The 22,565-nt window shown below is 39.2% G+C and overlaps 2 protein-coding genes and 1 long non-coding RNA gene across 30 annotated transcripts in view; 2 read left to right on the forward strand and 1 right to left on the reverse strand.

Moving 5' to 3' along the window:
- Nucleotides 1-10,232, forward strand: part of MICAL2 (microtubule associated monooxygenase, calponin and LIM domain containing 2) — a 160,852-nt gene extending 150,620 nt beyond the window's left edge. For 25 of the 28 annotated variants that reach the window (XM_038180586.2, XM_072039424.1, XM_038180588.2 and 22 more), the window contains 4 exons: nucleotides 158-251; nucleotides 4,836-4,938; nucleotides 5,827-5,900; nucleotides 6,933-10,232. In XM_038180586.2, coding sequence (XP_038036514.1) covers nucleotides 158-251; nucleotides 4,836-4,938; nucleotides 5,827-5,900; nucleotides 6,933-7,117 — 456 coding nt within the window. In that variant the 3' untranslated portion in view covers nucleotides 7,118-10,232. Of the gene's footprint in view, nucleotides 1-157; nucleotides 252-986; nucleotides 1,010-4,835; nucleotides 4,939-5,826; nucleotides 5,901-6,932 lie in introns of those variants that run through there. The other 3 variants (XM_038180593.2, XM_072039436.1, XM_038180603.2) reach the window with 2 other exon arrangements.
- Nucleotides 10,233-13,132: 2,900 nt separating this feature from the next.
- LOC140002700 (uncharacterized) lies at nucleotides 13,133-15,808 on the reverse strand. Its single transcript, XR_011809957.1, has 2 exons — nucleotides 15,563-15,808; nucleotides 13,133-14,960 (listed from the first exon to the last, which is right to left on the reverse strand). It is a non-coding gene; the product is annotated as an uncharacterized lncRNA (long non-coding RNA).
- Nucleotides 15,159-22,565, forward strand: part of PARVA (parvin alpha) — a 66,407-nt gene continuing 59,000 nt past the window's right edge. Inside the window, exon 1 of the mRNA XM_027461216.3 lies at nucleotides 15,159-15,527. Coding sequence (XP_027317017.1) covers nucleotides 15,392-15,527 — 136 coding nt within the window. The 5' untranslated portion in view covers nucleotides 15,159-15,391. The remainder of the gene's footprint in view (nucleotides 15,528-22,565) is intronic.

Here is a 22,565-nt window from a genome sequence, read left to right on the forward strand (position 1 = left end):
GTAGAAATTGCTTATGTGCCTAATACAATCAGTGAGTTTGCAGATCTCTTAACTCCTCAGAGACCTTTTCAAGCTCTTTCTCTAACCACTGAGGTCATCTTTTGTCTCTGAATTTTTAAGCTATGTCTGCAGCTTTTATAACCTTATAATTTTTCAGGCAGTCCAGCGGCAACTAGAAGAACTGGAGGAAAGACAGAGAGCACTGGAGATTTTTGGTGTTAAACTGGAGAGAGAACTCAGAGGAGAATCAGGTAAATGACACAGTGCTTGTTGGTGGTGGTTTTTGTTTTTTAATACGAGGAGTTTTATCATTGTCATAGAAAGAGTTCAGTGCCAGTGCAAAATTTGAAATGAAACAGTGATTGGAATGACAAAAATCCTTGTTTACCCTTTTCCTCAAACTCTGTTAGTTCAAGAACCATTAGGCTGAGCATTATAAAATTCTGTTGATTGTCACGTATTTTGAAGTAGTTGCCATGCTACTGAATCTGCATTTCTCTCCCCCCCCTCTCCTGACCCATTTTTTAAAAATTGAGCTTAATTTCATCTTTGGGAGGGAACCAATACTGTTCCCAGGAGCTGTGTTTCAGTTACTATGCCTAGTAACAGAGTCCTTAATGACTTCTCCCAGTGTGTGAAATGTCATTACTCTGATGAGGGCAATGGCCATGATATAGCAATAGCAGCCTGCAGTCCCACTGCCTGGATGGGGGAATGGAGCAGGGACGTTTTCCTGGCTGCAGATTGGGACAAAGCTTTCACTCACCTGAACCAACTGTGCCAACACACTGGTCCACAGCATCCTCCCAACGCTGGTGGGGTGAAGCTGGGGAGACCTCCTGCAGGAGGATGGAACAGGACAAAGGGGGTGAGGGAAAGGCCTGTGTGTGTGAGGGACTTCAGAGGAGCGTATGTTTCTGTGCCAAAAGGGTTCTGGGGAGCCAACAGACCTATTGCAAATGTCTCTTTATTTACCTCTGCTTTAGAAAGCTGAACCTTGTGCTTTTGAGACAGGCAGTTGCACAACACTGCAAACATAGGTATGTTTTGGCACCTGATCTTGTCATCTTAGCTAGACAACCCAGCAAAATCTCTACATGCTGACTGTTTTAATGCCATATTTCTTAGCAGTTATCACTCTTATTCTAACACCAAGCTAACCAGTTTAACAACAGAGTGTTTGTGCAACCTTCTAAGTTTATTAACAGATTTCCTATAACTAATAGTGGTAATGTATTTCAAATGTTATTTTAAAGGCTAGCATTATCTTTTTTTCCCTTAAATGAAAACATAATTTATCAAATAACACCCACTTTACCACCTATGAGAAAGTGTCCTAAAGAGACTGAGGATCTGGTGTTTTAGCTTTTTTCTTTACAGGTGAGTGGTTTATGGAGACATCAAAAATATGGGGGGCAAGAGATTTCTAGCTCATGGGATAGATGCAGAATACCAGGATAAATGGTCTAGAGCTACTTCTTGGTTTTGCTGTTTTGACAATCACATTTCCTAAAGAAGGCTGTCTGCCAAGAGATTGATGCTTCTCATTCTCTTCCCATCCTTAGTAATTGGATTGCCCTCATTAAGGTGAAAGTACTATTTTTTCTCCCTGTTGATTGTTTGCGTGTAGGTGGCCAGTTACAAATAGGGCAGCTACTGAAATATAGGATGTTACCGTGTCTCAATAACTATTCTGGTGCAAAAGCATGAAGTTTCTGTAAGTTTCCCAAACAAAACATGAGTGCTTTGTTGCTTGTAACAACACACATGTAATGATGCAAGAATCAGTGAGTATAATGTTCCATTCAATCTTCTTAAAAATAATGGGCATTATTGTTTAATGAATGACCACTGTTTATTAGGTTAAGTTGTATTTAAGTAGGTCTGTGCTTATGTAATTCAAGTGGTTTAATAGGTATTATTAAGGTAATTAGAAAACAATCACGGTTCAGCAATAATATTGAACTGGAAAGGTTGTGAATAACCAAATTTAGAGACAGGTCTGCAAACACTAGTCTTCAGTGACATTTGCGCAACTCTCTAATAATTCTGTAAGCAGGGGATGAATGGCCCCTTTGTTAGGAGGAGTTATTCATTAGCTCCTCAGCTGAATTAGAAGAGAACATGCATGGGTGTGAAACAACTCCCATGAAGACTGTTGAGCAAAATGAGGCTTTGATGATCTTCTAATTGTAGTGACAACAATTCATGCATTTAAAAAAAAAAAAAAAAAGAAAGAAAACAAAAAATTACAAAATAAATATGTGTGTGTGTGCATGTATGTGTTTTGGAAGGTGAACAAACTTCTGTACATATTGTGGGTAGTTTTTGATTTATAAGCATCATATCCAGGGTTTCTCAGAACTTTTAACAGAGTCCAAAGCGATCAGCTGACAACTTCGATGAATAAGGAATATGAGGTCTAGAAGTTCCCAAGGCAGTGCAAATTCTCAGGGTCCCCCTTACTGTGTAACTGCTGTACATAGGGACAGCATAACATTGCTCTGTGGAATGAAAGTTTGACAGTGAAAGCTCATTACAGCCTCTTTCCCTCAGAAGCGATTAATACAGAAATGGCTATGATGTAATTAGAGCATTGAACTTTCAAGTGGGATTTTGGTTACAAGAGATTTGGGCAAACCAGAAGGAAAGTTTTGCTTTAGTAATGCTGTAACAAAAAGCCAGCATAGCTCACAAAACAGACTCTCAAATGTTTTTTCCTTTAACATTTAAAAAATATTTGTCTTACTACCTTACGCCAAATGCTTCAGTGGCTTGTTTTGCCCTTGGAAGGCATAAAGCAGTCCATCAGACTCAACTATTAACAGTGTTATTACGAAACATTTGAAAAGCTCAAGGAAAAATGCCCCTGGGAACGCTAGGGGAGTGTTCTGTGAGATGAACAAGTAAGAAAACAAAGGCTATTTTTATTTCGGCTTCCACTGAGTGACGTTTTTGCAAAGCACATTTCTGTTTGTGTACCTCAATCAAGCTACAATACACTGTTATTAGAGAGAGAGGTTTTAAAGTGTAAAGAGGAAATGTTTAAAAAATATATATGTATTTTTGCCTAATCAAGAAAACAGCAAACAGGGAATACTCATCTCTGTATGTGCGGGACATACACATTCCTGCAATAGCAATGTTTTTAATGACTCTATGACAATCAGTTCCAGATGATAATTTCTGATGATGACACATGAAGACCAAAGGCTCTGAATACTACCACTATATCCCTGTGCTGAATCTGTGACAAGCTACCATTGACACATCCCAGCCAGATGTGCTCTGGCAGTCACTTTGAGAAGATTTTTTTATCACCACTTGCTGACCTGGAAGATCCTTTAGGAACACATCCCTTATGGCCAAGCTTTATTGGAATCATTCAGCAATAAGAGCAAGATTTCTTTGCTCTTTTTCTCTCCTGCTGCTTTACTATCCTGTTTCACAGTAACAAAGCAAATCCCAATGGGAAATCACCAAACAGTGTACAAGCCACCATGACTCCTGTCCTCGGCACAGGGGCCCACACAATTCTATTGCTGGCATGAGGAGACCTGGGCTCTCTGAGATGACAGTGCCCGATTGTAATTCTGCATCAGTACTGGGGTCACATTGAAGGGTGGCTGAGTGCTTTTGTTTTGTTTAAAAAAAAAAAAAAAGAAAAAAAGATGGAAAGCATGAAGTAAGTTGCATGTTAAAAACTGCGAGAAAACTCCGTAACTGTGTCCACTTCAGAAGGTGGACAGCTTCAACTTGTTTAGGAATATCATTGGGCTTAGATATTCTCTTGACTGGCTTGATTGAGATACAGCTGGTAAAATGAACTTACACATTCACAGATAGGTTTGCAAAAGAAAAGTAGAGCAATATGTAATCAATAAGCCATTTTTGATTAATATAGGTAGGAAAGTCACTATCTCCTCCAGTAACTACATCCTGTTGATGCAACAAACACTGCAAGTGTATGGGACAGACCTGAACAAGGATGTTTGGGGAGGGTCGTGTGAAAGGGCGCAAACCCTTTAACACCCTCTGACGTGCCATTGAAAAACACCCAGGGGTTCTTTATTGCTCTCTTTTAGAGCAATAAAAGCCTTTACCTGGTGAAAGAGGAATTCATCCTCTTTAGCAAAATAGACTCAGACTGTGAACTCTTTGGGAGAGAAACCATCTCATTATTTTATTATTGTATCTGTATTATTATTGTATCTGTACAATGTCTACAGTGATGCCCTAACCCCAGTTGTTCCAAAGCTACCCTAGAATAATAGATTTTTTGTGTACCACAACCTTTGCTGCCGATTAAAGCAAATACAGATTAATACAGATTTAGAGGCCAGTTGGCAAAGGAATGGACATCTCTACTGGATTAGATTGTACATGTGACGCCCACTGGAAGCAGGGATTAGGCTGATATCTGCCAGCAAGTACATCCCAAATCTGACTGTGTTAGTGGGATATCAATTTCTAAATAGAGTTCTGGAGTCCACTGTCAACAAAGAAACTATGTTATCAAAGGCAGAACTAAAAGTGAGTGACTATATTTAAAGTATATATTTATATATATATGAAACAACAAAAAAAGCTAACTTCCAAAGCAATAGTGCTTTAAAAGGTAATGCATCTTTAACTGCAATAAAATACAGCGTAACGGCATAAACAGGAATGTTATGTGTTATGTTTGATGTTACTGTTATTAGTTGCACAAAGAATAAAAAAATCTGCATTTGAGCTCACCTAGCATTATAAATGAGGACTATTTAAAGTGACCTTAAGTGGCAAAAGCATTGGAAGGAAACTCAGTAATGCATATTCAACTCTCCTATTTTAAGCAGATTCAGGTACACAAGATGAAACTCAGATGCTACATGAGTGGTTTGAGCTGGTCCTGGAGAAGAATAAATTAATGCGTTACGAGTCTGAGCTTTTGATTGTGTAAGTAAGAATGAGCATTAGTACTAAAGAAGCAAAGGGGAGACAAGAATTTGTACTCACATGACATCTACCCACCCTTCTGTGTGATGGAGTTTGGAACTGTTGTAGAATAAATGCATCCGCAGTAGCTGCAGTCTGTTTTGATCACAGATTTTCAGCTGAGCCCTCCTCATCTTTCCCTCACACAGTGGCTCAATTATTTCAATCCTATAGGATACTCTAAACCACTACAGCATACAGGTGTTCTGCCTTTATGTAGTGTGGGTCTAATTATGTAGGTGTAATGAACACTTGGGCACTTTGTCCTGTGGAAGAAAAATAGTCTGACAAGCTTATCTCAGTTTTCATTGGACATAGTGAATTCCTTGATCTTTTCTCCTACAGAGATGAAAAAGTATATACACCAAGACAGTAAAGAGCTGTCTCAAGTGCCACTGTTTGTGATTGATGGAAACAACATTGGTTGTCGTTGCCTCACCTTGCTTTGTTTGAAACAGGTTCAGCAGATAGGCATAGGTGACTGCCAGATATTTTTTCCACTATCTCTGGTCAATGTGGGAAGGTGAATAGAGCTGCAGCAGTCGTTACTTACTTCTGGCAGGGCTCTTAGTTTATGGGAGGGTCCAGAATCTTGTTCTGAGTGCCACGAACAAGGCACAGCTGGTCAAAGCCCCAACTGTTGTGATGTAAGAGGGAGCTTAATCCAATACATAATACAAAAGGTGGTATTGGTGCTTCTGGCATTGCTGTGCAGAGACTAAGCTTTTAGCTTTGACTGCCCATTAGGAGGATAAACAATACACAAAGTCTTGGTTGAAATAATACTAATATACGTATGTCTTTACTAAATATATATATACTATTTAATGTGCTTTTTATTGTATCCAGAGCCCAAGAACTAGAACTGGAAGACCACCAAAGCAGGTTGGAACAGAAGCTGAGAGAGAAGATGGCTGTTGATGGTAAGTCAAAGCAGGGAGCATGTTCCAGCCTGCAGCCATAGACTGTGTCCATGTGAGTCCCTCCTTGCTCTGAGGAGCAGAGGGGCTGATGTTCTTCCTCCTGTGCTCTTCTGTGAGTGCAGCTCAGCCAGCAACATCCAACTTGTAAGATCTTTTCACCTGACTCGGAATAAAGAAAGCTGAGCTAACCTGCCCAATTTTTAAACTGGATTAGATCAGAAGCACACCTAATGGCCCTGATTGTGCTGTGCCTGCAGCAGCATACACCTAACATGATGATGGGCAGTTACAGGAAGTGATTTCTTCAACTACATAATGCAAGAGAGGTTCAGTTAACTCTGGTGCTACCAGTTGCCGCAGTACTTTGGAACTATTTTTATGTACTTTGGATTACAGTTTGGGTTTGTCCTTTCATTCACTATTAGAAAATGGAGCGTGGGTAGTAGGAATGCAGGCAGAAGGGGGGGGGGGAATGCATAGCACTGAATATGCCAAAATATCCTATTGTGTTCTAAGCACCTGGATTGCAAACTACTGTTATTTTCAATATTTTTTTTTCTGGGAAAAACAAACAAACAAACAAACCCTATAAATTTACTTAGATTCTGCATTTTGCAACTAAGCTTTTAAAATTTTATAAATTCAATTTAAAATCCAACATAAATGTTGTTACCTTATAGTTTATTTCCTGATATAGTAAAGTGCTTTCTGCTATATAACATTTTAATTATGGTGTGATGTTTAGGCAACATTTATAAATGTTTTTGTAAATACGTAGTGCCCTTACTACTAATTCCACAGCCTAAGCTTTGCTAAAAGTCCTAATATAGAATTTAGGGGCCTTAATGGGCAACCTTAAATGGCCCAAATGCAGGATAAATTTTCCCTGAACACAAACATAGAAAATATTAACTGCCATTGTCTTCATTTCTTGATGACTAATATTAATTCATGCTGCACATCAACAGTTAAAATGCAAAGCATAACAATATAGTGATCTAGATTCTAACCTCTTGTTTTATGGTCTTTTAGACACCCTTAAAGATGAGATGGATCTAAATGAGGAGGATGAAATTTTTACTGAGATGATGAAAACGGTTGAAGAAAGGGACAAACTTGTGTCTGCCTTAGAGGAGCAGAGAGTGAAAGAAAAAGCAGAAGATCAGCACTTTGAAAGTATTATCGTATCTAGAGGCTATCAGCTGAGTGGGATTTAAACAGCCATATGTAAATAAACATGATTTCAGCAATATTCATAATCACAGAGGTACTATCTTATGAAATATGAGGGAATTCAAATTTGAAGTCAGCTTATTTGGGAAAGGTCATCTTGTTATCTTAAGCAGTTTCTTTGCTTACACTCGAGTGAGTCAATTCACTGTCAGCTTCAAGAATAAAGAATGGGACTGGATTTACCTGTGTGATGGGCGTCACGGTCTGTAAAAGGGAAATTGGAGCTCTGATGTTTTCTTGGAATTTTATTTTAATGCTGAGAATAGAGTTCCTGAGAAACATGATGACATCATCCAGTATTTTTGAGATGGCATTACTTTCCATCTGTTTGTCTGACTCTGTACGTGGTTTTGGGGATATTTTGGCACAGCCAAGCAATGATGAACTATTTAAAGGACAAAAAGCAAGTTTCGTGTATAAAATTGTTTAATAATAAATAATTAGTTTTTATTTCTGGTGGAGGAAGGGTCTTTTGACTAATAACTATGTATAAGCACTCATTAAAGCTATTGTAAATGCAATGTCAGAAATTAATTTTCCAGGTATTTCTAAGTTTTAGAATACTGTGTATTTTTGAACAAGATGTTGAAACAATATTAAATCCCTGCATTTTGTAAGGGATCATCAAATGGGTGACTTATCCTTAAAACTGTTATAGGCTCAAAATAGCTATTGTATGGCACAGATAAAGATCTTTTCTAAAATATGCTGAATGATAATTTTAAAACCCAGACCTGATTAGCATCTATAGGGTAGATTTTACAGTTGTTTCATAAAATATATCACAAATATTATCATAGGGTGTCATGAGTAGTGTAGCAGTTACAAATCTCCCTTAGAATAATTTATCAAAACATTTGCAAAAATATTGTTTTGTAATGGGAACATTTAATAGAAAATGTTGTGAGTATACTTAAATTATGTTTATATTACTGCTCGAAAGTATATATGGAGATTTTTTTGCTTAAAGGAGGTATCTGCTATATTTTTTTGTACATGCATTGTACAAACAGACATTGGCATAGCAGATGTGCAGAAATTATCATTAGTATTCAGCATACTTTTAAGTACTTTCTTAAATCTGAGATAATTGTGCCATTTAAGATTGCTAACATTCCCAACTCTATGTATGATGCACTACATTTTCAAACCGGAAAAAAAAAAAAAAGAAAAAAAAAAGGAGAAACTGAAAGCCTGTTTATTCTTGAATATCATTTTACCTCATGCTTTGACTAAGATTTGATGTTCTCATTATTTCAAAAACGGTGCTTATTTGCAAGAGTTTTCTGTCTTGCAGCCAAAGCTACAAGCATTCTTGTTACAAAAAAAAAAAAAAGCTAAAAAAACCCTCTTGGTAGCTACTTGTAGGGTAACGGACACACTGAATCCTGTCATAATAATTTATGAATGTTTTTTTTTCTGTATTGTAAGAAATTTAAAATATCCTTTTTAAAATTAAAAGCAAGATTTTACTGTTCACCACAGATTTACAATATACCTCTATTGGTGCAATGAACATAGTAGTGTTCTGCAATATTTATGTATTTATACTTATTTATTAGCCGGTTTAAAGAGGATAAGTGTCTCATATTTTCTAGTTTGGATGTTGTCTGCAATTTCCATAAATAAAAGTGTATTTCTAACAGTTATTTATAGGTAAAGGCCTGGATAGTAGACTAGATAGCTTTATCAATTTGGTAATTATTAGTATAAATATGAATTTAGATTTAAACAGCAATATCTTAGTGGGATACCCTTCAATATAACATATAGGACCTTAGCAATATAATTTGTATTTCATCTTGGAAAGAAATAACAGAATCCCTGAATATATGTCAAAATTACTATCGGTTTGGTGTTTTTTTTTTTCCTGCTGTCATTCATATGCAGAGCATACTTTGATCTTCAGTTTACATTTTTTGTTTTTAGATGGATTGCAGTGAGTGTTTTTTTAAACCATCTCTATTACTTAAGATTGACACAAAGTAGAAGCAAGCAGGACAGCAATAAATATTTAAATTTTCTCTGTTGAAATCTTCTGGCATTTCCAGTTTTGTGGAGAAAATTTCTGGATTTTACCACTGTTCCCAGAAGCCTCATGTAGTCCAGTAGATTAATACTGTCTAGATCATCCATCGTTGTTCTCTGTAGAAAACTGAGAGTCATAGTACTTTCAACATAATTTTTAACGTTTTAAAGCAACCATTTTTCTTAGTGCTTTGCACAGGATGGTAATTCAGCACAGAAGCCCTCAGTTATATCAATTAAGGACTGTTTTTTTCACCTCACTGCTACTCTCAGAAAAGCCCATTCATCCTCCTGTTGCTGCTGTACAAAGAGCGGGAGGAAGGGCAGCCTCAGAAGAACATGAAGCACCTTGTCCTGAGGGGCAGATACTCTGCCAAAGTCTGATCCTCTTGCCCAGGTAAGGTGCCACACTGCAAATGCCCAGGTTCAGGTCACTCCACATTGTAGACAGGCCCTGAGACTTCACATTATAGCAGATCCTTGTTTGGCCATTGAGAGTTGAGAATATTAAAGTCAACAGGAGATGAGAGCCATCAGCATTTTATGGACCTCAGAAATATTATTTACTAAAAAAATACTTTTCTGTGTGCCATAACACACTCCATCCACAACTGCAAGTCTTGTGTGTCTGCTCCTGCATGTAAAAACCCGTTGGGCTACCATTATCCTGACTGATACTGTGTACCTCACAAGATTAGATCCAAAAATGAACTATGCAGGTGATTTAAAAATAAATAAATAATCACCTGCAATTTAAAGCAGATCTTCATGTATTGTGAGAGTAGAGGAGGTAAAAGAAAAGTTATGTGCACTGTTCATAGGTCAATTTAATATGGCTGACTTTATTATAAATGTATTTAAGAGTATTTGGTTATGAGTGTTCTTGCTGCTCAATCTTTTCTGTAAATTGACTCACTAACGTATAATGGATTTATGGATTTTTTTTTTTTTCAGTTCTTGGCACTGTCATTGTTGGGTATAATGTGATGTGCTGGAACGTATTGGCCATATCTAAATGGACTAGATGTGAGCAACTTTGTATTTGAAGAAATAAAATTGTATCTCACTCTCTGAAGTTCCAGTCATTTCTATAGTAATTTCCCTCCCTTGGTAGGGTAATAATGTGCGTCTAAGAAAAATCTGTGGGTAAGAAGGATCAGTTCCTTAATTCATATACTGGTAAGTAAATTACACTGTCTTGCAGTTCACAGATGCGTTCTATAGTTTAGAAATAATGACACCCTGAAGCTAGACAGTATTCAGCTCTTAACACATGAGGTGTGAAATCCATAAGATCAATGACTTCCTTATGTTCTTACACAGGAATTGACAACCTAATTTCTTAAGATCTGACATACAAACAATAACAGCCTATGAAGACTTGAAGGAAAAGTGTCCCTGATTGGATCACTGAGAATTGATGATCAAAGTCTTAACTTAAATCTTAACTTTACTTATGTTAGGTCTTGTTCTGTTACTTTCTGCCAGTGGAAGAGCCTTACAGAGCAAGACAGCGTGTTGCTTGAGATGAGAGAAGCAGATAGGCAAGATTTCAGCCTATATGGGCACCTGCGCTGTTGTCCTCTGCTCAGTGACTCTGAACTAATTGATAGTTCTCTCCTCATCAGACAACAGACAGATGGCAGCTTCTCTTCAGAGCTCAAGGTAATTTTTGGCACATTTGAACTGAGGTTTTTCTTCTTTTGTCGCAACCTTTCCCTTCAATCCTGTGTGCCTGAGAGGCAGACAGGTATGGCAGTGACTTCTCTGATGATACCACTTCTAAGTTATCAGGACTGCACAGGAATTACCTACTTGCTGGGTTACTGGAAATAATACATCAAACTTTTATCTGTGTTTAAAACCTTACAGACACATTGACTTTACACTCAGCAGGTCATCAGCTGGGGGGGGCCCTGCTGGTGCAGAGCAGGAAGTGGGGAGAAATGCCCTCAGTAAAGGAATTTACTGCTATTCATCTCCCTATGTCCCCTCTTCAAAAGATCATAGGTCTAAAGAAAGCCGATTGGACAGGAAGTTCAGGGAAATGATTTTGTAAGCCATTATTTGCCTCAAGATCAATCTGGTCACTCTCAAGATAAAGGAATGCCTCACATTTTTGGGCTATTTGGACAGCTTTCTCTGGGTCCACACAACAAACTTTGAGGACCTGTGCCTTGAAATCTTTGATTCTTAGCTTAAGGATTATGTGATTTCTAATAAAATTTTCACTTTAGTTTAGCAGTCTTTTTCCAGAGAGAAATACTGATTTATTTTCTGCTTAAGCACATACCAGGATGTGGTTTAGTAGATTGGAGATTCTGTATATCTTTTAAAGTTTTGTTACTGTTAAGAAGGCCTAAGGCTTTCTCTGCTGAGTACTGCATGGATCATACAGTTATTTACATAGTCCAGCATAATGGGTTTATCATGTTAGCTGGGGAGTGCTATCCCCTTAGTCTTCACAGCAGCTGCATCTCATGAACCTACATCTTTGAAAATACCTTATGTATAGGATATTGACTGGATTTCTTTTTGCCCCCAGAATTTATGAACTTTTTTTTTTTTAATTTTATTTTTTCCAGGTAGTTTCTTCTGCTGGTACCAATCAACTACTGAAAGAGATGTGGTGGCCCTGCATGCCAGCAATGTTCTTGCTGGAATATTTGTGTAACAGATGTACAAAATTACAGGCACAAGTGTGTGGTACAAGGGATGCTCATTAAGAAAAATTCGATACCGATTTTTTCTAAAACTGTCTCAACAAGGTCAGGTGTAAGTGCATATAAACTTGGACTTGTATTTATAGGTAACTGATTGACAGAACCACAGGTTGCCAGAAGCATTAAATGCCAGGATGATATTCTTATCTGACTGAGAAGTTTCAAAACCACTTTATTTCCTTTGAAACCTTACAAATAATTAATCTCCGTAGTTGTATATAATACATTATCTTTCTTATGCTTCTAAGCAGCCTCTTTTAAAATGCTGTTAACTATTACGCAGGGCCAAGGGGTGGGTGGGCGTGTTCAGTAGTTAACAGTGTAGAATTGGCAGGTCAGCAGATAGCCGGGTTTTACTATGTAAAAAAATAAAAAGGGTAGACTTTGGTCTAGTTCTGTTCTTCCTGAAGTCAGTGAAGAGTTTGGCTGTAAGCAATTAGAGGAAGAGCATTAGGTCACTAGAGCATTTTTGAAAATACCACTTCCACTGTTGAAATGACCAAAAATGACCAAGCAGTTAAAAGGCTAGTGCAGATGTACACAATGTACACTTAGGAGACAAATGTTGAACTCCAAGACAAACAAACAATTTACTGCATGGCCTTAACCAGCTTATCTTAAGCTTGTGTGTTCATTATTTTAAAATAAAATAAAATAAAAAGAGTACTTTTAAAAACCACATACAACATCAGTGCTGACCTCTCTCCTGTGAGACAGCCTTCTCAGATGATGATTGTATAATATCCTTTCCGCTGACACAGTGCTTTTTCTTGCCCTAGCGACCTAGCCCATCATGGGTATACTTATTATGTATCCTATCTCTTCCACCTCAGTCAGAAACAAGATTCTGTTCCTGATCATTCTGAGTCCTGCAGTGAAAGAAATAAAAAACACGTGTGCATAGACAGATATGCAGGTGAATTAAAATGCATTTAAGTATAGTGATTTAGCCTTCTTTTATTGTCTGGATACAATTAATTGTATCCTGATCACATACATGCAAATATGTATGTGCTACTGGCTGGCTTATCTTTAGGAACGAGGTGCTGACAGGGAGCACAGTGAGAGCCCTTGTGGTCTGCTCCAGATTCCTATGTGCCAGATACAACAGGGCCAGCCTGAATGGCAGCCTCATGCTGTTGTGTCCTGTGCATGGGATCATAGAGCATGATTATGAAAGTATCCAACTGTCAAATGGGAAGCAGAACAAAAATCTAGCCAAACGAAAATCCCCACTAAATTCATATTACTGCAGCTTTTATTTGTGGTTAAAATACTATTTAAAGATGAGTCAGATATTTAAAATCAACATTCCCACGTCTGCCATAAGTTAGACTTTGTGCATATCTATAAGAACCTTTGTGCTGAATGCAATATTAAATGAAGATTATATGTCCACGTATATTTCCACATCAAAAGAAAAAGTAGCATATGTAGTTCTAAATATAAGATACAGAAAAAAAAAATGTTGTAACTGCCCTCAGAGACAATCATCGTAAGTAGAATCATCATAAGTAGAAAAACCTTGCAATATTACATCTAAGAGAACTACAAATAAAATCAGAAAGGAACCCATTAAAAAAAAAAAAAAGGTAAACTTAGGTTTGTCTCTTTTTCTTATCCCTTAGCATTATTACTTAAGGCACGCAGTGTTCATGTTTCCAGATCTGATAGAGATGATTTTTAACATTAAATTTGATTTGAAATGTACTTTCTCCTTGTGATGAGCATTTACCCATAGCTCATGGGGCTATTAAATAAGTAGTATTGCATTTGACATCTAATTTACATATGCCGAGAGTAATGAAATAGGAAACAGTAAAAGAAAGATGTTAGGTCTTTTTATTTATTTTGTGTGAGACCTGGCAAGTGCACGCTGAATTCTGACTTTGCTGTGCAGCCCAGCTCCCATTCCTGTTCATGTGTGTCTGGTTTGTTTTTTCTGTCTTTAACACAAAATTTAGTGGTACAAAAGCAAGCACATGCATGCTTGCCAAAATGCTCTCTCTCCTGCTGTGCCCACAAAACCCTATATTGACATTTGTGTGTATTTATTTGGGTCCACATGGAGATTCAGTTGTTGTTTTTTTTTTTTTTTCTCTATTTGTAAATGTGACAGATTCACCTGCATTTAACAAATTACTTGACGTGTTGGTTTCTTTTTCTTTTAACATATTCTTAAAAATCTTTTTATTCATATTATATTATTTTCTTGAAAAATGTTCAAAACTGTTCATATCCTAATCCATACAGTATGTGAGTAGTACTAATGTGTGAAATTCGGTGCGTGTCCTAGAGACAACAGTCCAGAGATGCAGTAGTTGCTCTGAGCCAGTGCAAATGTAAGGAAGCATGAGAGTGGTGTAGTGGCTTGGGCTCATTCCTGCTTTTAACTGATGTCTGTAAAGACAAAGTTTTTCCCCAAGGCATATACTAACTGCATACAACAAATATTCATTGTTGTGTACTCCTCATCAGCTTACCAATGTTACCAGCTTGTAAAAACACAATTACTAACTGATTTAGAAATATACTCACGTTAATTTCATTTTACTTATTATGCCTAATGGATAGCTAGATATTTGCATGAAGTGTGTGTGGCTTTTTGCCTGAATTGTTAATCGAGTGATTAAGTGGTAAGTGAAAGTAGTGCATCCAGATGACATTAATGCTGTTCCAGTCCTGGATGCCTCATGAACTAGCTACCAGTTGGAGCAAATTAGCTGTTTTAAAGATGCCTCTCTCTTAAGCTACCCATCTGCAAATAAAAGGATTGGTATAGGCAATCTATTGTGCTAGGTCATCTTTCTTTCCCACTGCTTTTTTAATGGTCTTACTACAACCGTTTGTTGTCGTTGTTGTTTTTCTGTGTAGAAATGGACATCGCCATGTCTTCTTCCTCTGATGACAGACGTAGTGGTAACCTCCAGGGCTGCTTTGCAGCATGTGCTCAAGACTGAACTGCATGTATTAGCTTGAAGTTGCACAAAACCATGTGGTGGCACTTGATTCCTTCATGAGTTCTTCTCGGAGCAGTGTGGAAACTTCTGATATCCACGCTAACTCATGGTTTCACCTGTGAGGTCACATACATGGGTGCGTTTGACAGAGCAGCCTGAGGTGGTGACTAACCCGTCTGCGAGGTGGTGTGAGGACAGTTTGGACAATCGGGAGTGGCCCTCCCCAAAAGGCTGATAAAATGAGGTGCCCGGGGGGCATCGCTGGGCGCGAGCGGCCGCTGGGCGCCAAGGGTCTTCGGGCGGGAGCGGCCGCTGGGCTGAGGCAGGTGCCGGCGGAGGCCGTGTGAGGGGAGCGGGCCCTCCCCGGCGGGCGCCGAGCGAGCGAGAGGGAGGGCGGGCGGGAGGCAGGGCAGGAGCGGGAGAACGAAGCAGGAGCTGCCTCAAATGCTTGAAATAATTCCGCTTCCGTTCAGAGCCGGGAGCAGCCTCCCACGGCATCGGGGCCTCGGACCCGTCTCCTTCATCCCCCAGCGCCGGCCCGGCCGTCATGGCAACTTCCCCCCAGAAGTCCCCTTCTTCCCCTAAGTCCCCCACCCCGAAATCGCCCCCGTCCCGAAAGAAAGATGACTCCTTCCTGGGCAAGCTCGGCGGCACGCTGGCGAGGAGGAAAAAAGCTAAAGAAGGTAAAAATCAGGGGCGCGCGTGTCCTCGGAGTTACCTTAAAATGGGGGGTGGGGGGGGAGGAGGCTCGGGGAGAGGAAAGGGCTCGGGGCAGCGGGAGGAAGGGGCCGACTCGGGGAGGGCGCTGAAGGGAGGAGCGCGCTTGGGCCCCCGGCTCCGCCGCCACCGGGCGGAGGCCCCGGGGCCGTGTCCCGGTGCCAGCGCGTCCCGGAGGGGAGCCGCGGGAGACGCCTCCCTCCCTCCCGCTGCGGGCCTGGGGGGCTGCGGAGCTCGGTCCCAGCGAGCGGCGGCAGCGCCCAGCTCGGAGCGCGGGGCAGAGCGGCCGAGGCTGCCCAGGCTGCAGGAGCGGAGCGGAGCGTGTCCCCGCCGCGGCGGCCTGCAGGGCCTGCGGGCCTGGGGCTTGACCTGATCGTGGACGCTGCGCGCCTCGGAGCCCGCCAGGAGTTGTGCAAGAAACACGCAAAGCTTGATGTGTGCGGCATCAGTGACTTTCAAGGCGTTGGTTTATGGTGGCATACAGCATGCTCTAACGTGCTGCTCTGAAAACAGCATAACACACACAGAATGAATAGTGCTCATTCCTTTAAAGGCTAAAATTAGGGCTGATTATTATTATTATGCTGTGCTGAAAATCTCCGCCTTACCATCATGGAGCTCCGAAGAACACTGAGCAACTGGTCTGGTTATTTGTCCATACATGTGAATTAATATCCACCCCCTTCTGAGTCTGCCTATTTAAAATCCCATGAGACAGAGAATTGGAATTTAGTGTTACTCATCCATCGTTTTCACAGCTGATGTTAATTTAAATAAGATACCAAAGTAGTAGTCACTTCTAAACAGTTATTTATATAAGTTTGCAAGTTCCACGCTTGCAAATGAGAAGGGCATTATGCTCAACAGATCCTTGCTTCAGGCACAGTATTTCAGAGCAGCACCTATGCTACAGACAAGGATAATACCCCCTTGGACAGTACAGCCCCTTACTCAGCAACTACCATGTCTTCTCTCTCAGATGCATTTTGCATGACTGTTCACATTATTTGGCTTTTTCTGTTTTTTTTTGTTGTTGTTGTTGTTGTTGTTGTTTTTTTGCGGATGGACTAGGTTGATAAAATGGTAAATGGTGGCAAACTACATCAGTTGTCCACTTTCTTATGTTATCCTTTTAGTGTTGATAATATTAGTGGCACTGAAATAGAAAAAAATCTGTGTTGAGGCCATATTGTAGGTATGTTTAGAGATCTTTAATTTAGCCTATTTGTAGTTAATTTTGTATACGTGGTATTAATATTAAATAAGGCCCTTTTCCTCAGTGACAGATAGCATTAAGTTATATCTTTCCAGGAGGTTGTTAGAGGCATCACAGTTACTTTTATCCACAGTCTTGTAATCTTACAAAAAAAGATGTATTCTGCGAAATTGTATGTCTTCTCAGACGTACTCTGTGTTAAATTTATTGATTAAAATCTGCACTTACTATTTTATTATCTCATTGTGTTGATGTTTGCCCTTTTAAAAAGTTGGAATGACATTGGTGTCGTCCTTGTCCTTTGTGTTTCACAATTTTCTAACATTTATTCAAAGCTAACAGTAGTTTGGAAAATTAATTTTAACTTGTTGAGGAGTTTATTTGCTGATGGAAGAAAAAGTATTTTATAGTTTAATAATATCTATTTTATTTCCACATATATGTAGTTGTCTTATTTCTTCAGTGGAAGCACATGTAAGATCAATACTATGCTATCTTCCTTTTTTTTTTTTTTTTTTTTTGGGTTTGCTTTTAGTAGATTCACATGGCTTTGAATCCTTCCTGGGAAGCTTGTCCTCTTCATGCTTCCTAACTTTTCCTCCACTAGAATTAAATACAGATTTGCAAGCTGTTCATGAGACCACTTGTTTCTTGTAGGCTATGACACACATGGGTTCCATTTTAAGTTGTGCTGCCACAGTTTGTAGGGCTTTGGGTGCCTTTGAAGTCAAACCATGGACTTCATATAGGAGGTCAGATTGCTTGTTGATCTAGACTACATTCTTTGGTTTTCCTGTTTTAATTGAACTTTCTAGTGACTGTCCACCACAGAGGCAGGTCTTGGTCATAGGCACAAATGTGGTTATTAAGCTGTTAACACACAAAATGTATTAAAAAAAATGTTAAAGTCATAGACATTTGGAAAAAAATGAAAAAATGTTTTATCTGTTGTAAGGAGTATACTAATGCATTTTAGCACTATCTGTGCTATATAAATAGTTAATTGTTGTAGATAATATATGATAGGTATATAGTTTTTGCATTTGTGCCATCAACAGGCTTTTTAATCACTGTCAAAACCATATTTTTTATGTTTTGCAACAACAGAGATAGTGCCTGAAATGCTTCACTGAATCAAATCCATTAAGATCTGAAGTGACATAGTGAAGAGTAATGCAGACTATAAAGTCTGCATAGTTTCAAATGCAGCAAAAATAGTTAATAATGCAATATAAAAAGGATTTTCTGTAGTAGTATTTCTTTATATAGCAAGCATTTCCTTATGAACTTCAAAGTTCTTGGAAGCAATAAATATTTCACCAATATAAGAGGTGAGAATATTCTAGACAAGTAGAATAAATTCTTTGATAATGCAGTACAAGTTGTTGACCAAAACCTGAGCTACCACTACTTGAGATACCACAGATAATGTAAGCAGACATTAGTTGTACATTAAGATGTAAATTAAAGTGCATTTTATTAAACATTATAGAATATTTAATAAAATCTAAACTTTGAGGGTTACATTTGCTCAAATCATCTTGCCATGCAAGGTCTTAGCTTGGCTTTCGTTTACAGTATCTCATCTCCACTGCTGTAATTCAAGAATGAGAACATTGTAGAGAATGAGAATTCAAGAATGAGAACATTGAGAACATCTTTCCTGTAGGAGTGTGAGCAGCTGCAACTATAGAACGTATTTAAATTTTGTTTCAGTAATGAAAATTACAAACGATTAACTGTTTTTTTTTTTGAATTTTAATGATTTTTGTCTTACAAAAAATTGTTGAGATACTACTGCAATATTTGATGACCTGTTTATAGCTGAAATGTTGTATGCAGAAATGGTTTGTAGTTTATAGTGAGATTCTGGTCCCTTTCATTCCTGAAAAACATTCAAAGACTGAGCCACATCGTATATACCTCTGAAGGATCCCAGTCCTTACCTAGCAGGAGGTAAGGTGTGAGATGGAGCTCACTGTGTTAGCCAGAACCAACCACAAATTACAAGTTTTTGTAAGCTCCTTATAGTAGTTTGTGTTGTGTGTTAAGCACATCTTTGTGCAATTGCAAGGAGAGAACAGAATGACCTAATTTTTTAGATGTAGAGATGTGTGTTATGTTATCTTATGAATTTTACATGACAGGTTCAGTGAGGTCATGTGTGATTGTCCTCCCTGAATTTTCCTGGCTTGGCAATTGCAGGCGCAGAAAATTTCACTCATTATAATAGCTTACGTTAGTAGAGAATCTAAAGAATTGGCCCCTGACATGCTAATAAATCTGTGATACATTCAGGAATGGAGAGCAAAGTTCAGAATTGCTTAAATTGCATAGGAGAGCAGATGGGAAACAGACAGCTTGGGCCCATGAATTGAGTAGAGAGCAATTACTGCTTATTGTATGGGCTCTGTCAATTTTCCAATTGATGTGACATCAATTTCAGTAATTTTACTGGTCTTCTTCCTAGTTTATTTGGCATTGATGGGCAGGAGAAGGAATGAATTTTCTTCTAGCTTCCACTCAGGATATTTCTTCTTTTGTATGTTCTGTTTTGATTTCATTTTGGTATGTGAGGTCACAGTAGTCTGTGTTTTTCTGTGTGCCCAAGGGACAAGTATGTTAACGGTGTAAAAATACTGTAGACTTCACTATTTCTTGATAGTATTCTTCAATTTCTTAATCTTTGGTTTAAATAATAATACAAAATTTGAACAAATTAAACATGCAAATTAAGACTAGGCATAGGGGGTTAGAGCTTTTGAGGTACTTAAAGTAAAAAATTTGTCTTTCTGAAATCTATGATTAAAATGCCTTGGGACTTGCTAACAAAGAGATCATGCCTTGATCTGGTTGTGGGTGCTTAAATATCAAATCTATTTCCTAGCACACGAGAAGTATTCTGCAGAATTTTAATGGAGATATTTGAATTATTTTCTTTAGACCTGTTTCAGCAACTTCTTTTTGAGTAGTACTGGTACTTTTATATCAGTAGACTTCTTTTGCTCATCTGTCTCTTGTGTGAGAGATTCTAAGTGCTTTGAAAGAGAGTTTAAGTGCTTTGTAGGTGTTTCTTTGCTGCTGCTTTCATTTGATTCTGTATTTAAATTGCAGATTGGAAGAGCTGATACGTTGTACTGTCATGCTTGTTAATATCAATATTAATTGATCAATGTAGCACAAATAAAGAAAATGGGCTACTGTGTGCTAATTTCATCCTGCTGCTTCAGAGAGGCGTGTAGTATTTTCTTTGAGGAAGAAAAGGCACGGGGAAGGCTTAATCATCACTCTTCTATCAGTACTTTTGAACTTTCCATTTTTACTGCAGCATATCAGTACACCAACCCTAGTCTTTCTTGTGCCATCAGAATAGCTGTTGTTTTTGATGTCTGACATAATGTGCTTTTACTTCCAACCTTAGTGCATAGCAACTGAAATGTGCTTATAATCTTCTTTCCCCTTACACTGTGCTACATATTCCTGGGTCCGTGGCTGTACTGCCACAGTCATGGTAGCCTATAGCTGATTCTGGACAAACCTATTAGTACCGCCCTTGAAATAATTATTGCCTTGGAGCAAATTTTGTAAAGCTGATGAAGTATTTTTAATAAGTGGGAGGAACATAGGGAGCAGAAAGAAAAACAGAGAGAAGACTGACCTGCTTATTGGTTGTAATTCTATTGCTATGAGCGTTTCGAAGCACGTCCGCAGTACTCAGAAAGAAAAGGAAAGAAAGGAAGAAACTGCTCAGGAGGAGAGCACTGGGTGTTTGTTTCCATCTTTTGAAACCAAATTATCAGGGGCTATCTGGGAGGCCTCTGCTCTGGTGGTTGAAGGGCTTGCCCGGTAGAAAGAAAGATCCCAACCTCTGAAACGCCTCTGTCAGTGTAGACAGAAAAGCCAACTGTTACTTGTGCTGCCATAGCAGTAGCCCTCCAGATGGGCTTATATGTGTCACCAGCCACACTGGGCTCTGCTGGGTTTGTGCAGGTGCAAGAGCAACTGCAGTAGCCTCTGGTACCTTTTGGGTCTGCCTCTCTCTTGCCTTCCTGCCTCTTAGGCCTCCTCTTTCCACAAGCACTGCACTTTGCAAGAAACAGAAACTAGTCAGCACAGTTAGCTGTTATCTGTAAGACACTGTCAAGCATTTGGTACTGTTCATACGTGGCTAAATTGAGGGCCAGGTCTTATTTCAGGCAGTGTACTTCCACAAACAGTGGAAAGAGCCCCTGTGCACAATAATAATAAAGAGTTCTTTATCTCTATATCTTGCATATTTTACTAGCTTTTTTCCTCTTATAATCTGCATCTCAACAGTTCTGGCATTTCAATTGTGCAAGGACTCGTGATTTCACTGGGAATTTTGTTTTATCTAGTGCATTTTCTTTGGGTTTGGTTTCGAGAGACTCAGATTTTTTTCTTTCCTTTTTTTTTTTTTTTTTTAATAGGCTTTGGGAGGTTCAGAGAAAGATGTGGAAATATTACCTCTGAGATTCAGAAATGCATTCAGAAGTGACAGATAATCCCTGAGTTGTTCTAAAAAATGTCATTGCTTTAACCAGATATTCATGTAGGGCCCAATCCAATTACGCTTGATCCATGTGTATCACCTACAGCTATCAAAGTATGAATTTGCGTCCCTCAGATATCTGCATTTTTGCCAGAGAGGTTATTGAGTCTATGTCCAGAGGCATTGCTATCCTGGCAGGACTGAACTTATTTGTAGGCAAGTATTCCCTAGCAGGTGCAAACATCAGTGAAGGGGTTAGATCACAAAGGTCTGCAAAACACCGGCTACGTAAAATGCACTGACAGTGTTGAGACTGACACAGCCTGGCAGTGTCTGGCTGGAGCTGGGAGGATCTGCACATGCAGCAGGTGATGTGAGTGTGTGTGTGTGTGAAGAGGATGCAGAGCCTAGCTGTCCTGCCTGTTGCACCCTCAATCATTAAGTTGTGCCAGCTGCTTTTGAAATATCGAAAGTGACACAGGATTTTTGCTTACGCCATGTGTGACTCTTGAACTCACTGTGTCAGGATGGTTTGGATGCCAGAAATGTCTGTATATATTTATTTATTTATTTGTGGGGGGGGTACGGAGGGACAGAAATGGTGTTAGGTGGATTCTAAACAAAAGAAAAAAATGTCTGCACTGGCCTATGTGCAAATCACATGGGCCATAGTAGACATTTTCAGATTCAGAAATCGTTACAACCTATCATGAAATCCGTGAATATCAGGAAGGTATACCAACAGAAAGGTCTGTTGGTTTGCCTTTTCCTGTTTGTGTTGTTTAGAATCTCTTTCTGACAACTGCCAGGGACCAGGACCCTGGGCTTTGAGCTGCTGTGATGGCCACTAATTGAGTTGTTCTTGGAATACCTGCACGTGGGCATTCAGCTGCTGAACTCTATTTGCGTTTGACTTAGATTATGTGGGTGAGTTAGCTGCTACAGAAATACACCTTGCGTTTCCTTTATTTTCTGCATTTCAGCAGTTTCTTAATTTTCTGCAATTCTGTAGGTTTCATACAGGACAAAACCAAATCTGCACTAAACAGATTAGAGGATGGGGGTTGTTGAGAGGATCAGAGCAGGGACTGGCCGAGGAAAGCAGCTGCTCTCTGCTGGGAGCACGAGGCTGATGCGGGACTGAGAAGAGTGCGGGACTGAGAAGAGGGATGGGGCCACAGAGCAGGGGGAGGGAGTGGATCTGCCCCTGTGGTTGTGCTTCTCCATTCCCCTCCTCTTTTTGGCACCCCCTTCGCCTTGTACTGCCCTGGTCGCAGC

The sequence above is a fragment of the Anas platyrhynchos genome, chromosome 5, assembly GCF_047663525.1.
Source record: "Anas platyrhynchos isolate ZD024472 breed Pekin duck chromosome 5, IASCAAS_PekinDuck_T2T, whole genome shotgun sequence".
Lineage (NCBI taxonomy): Eukaryota > Metazoa > Chordata > Aves > Anseriformes > Anatidae > Anas > Anas platyrhynchos.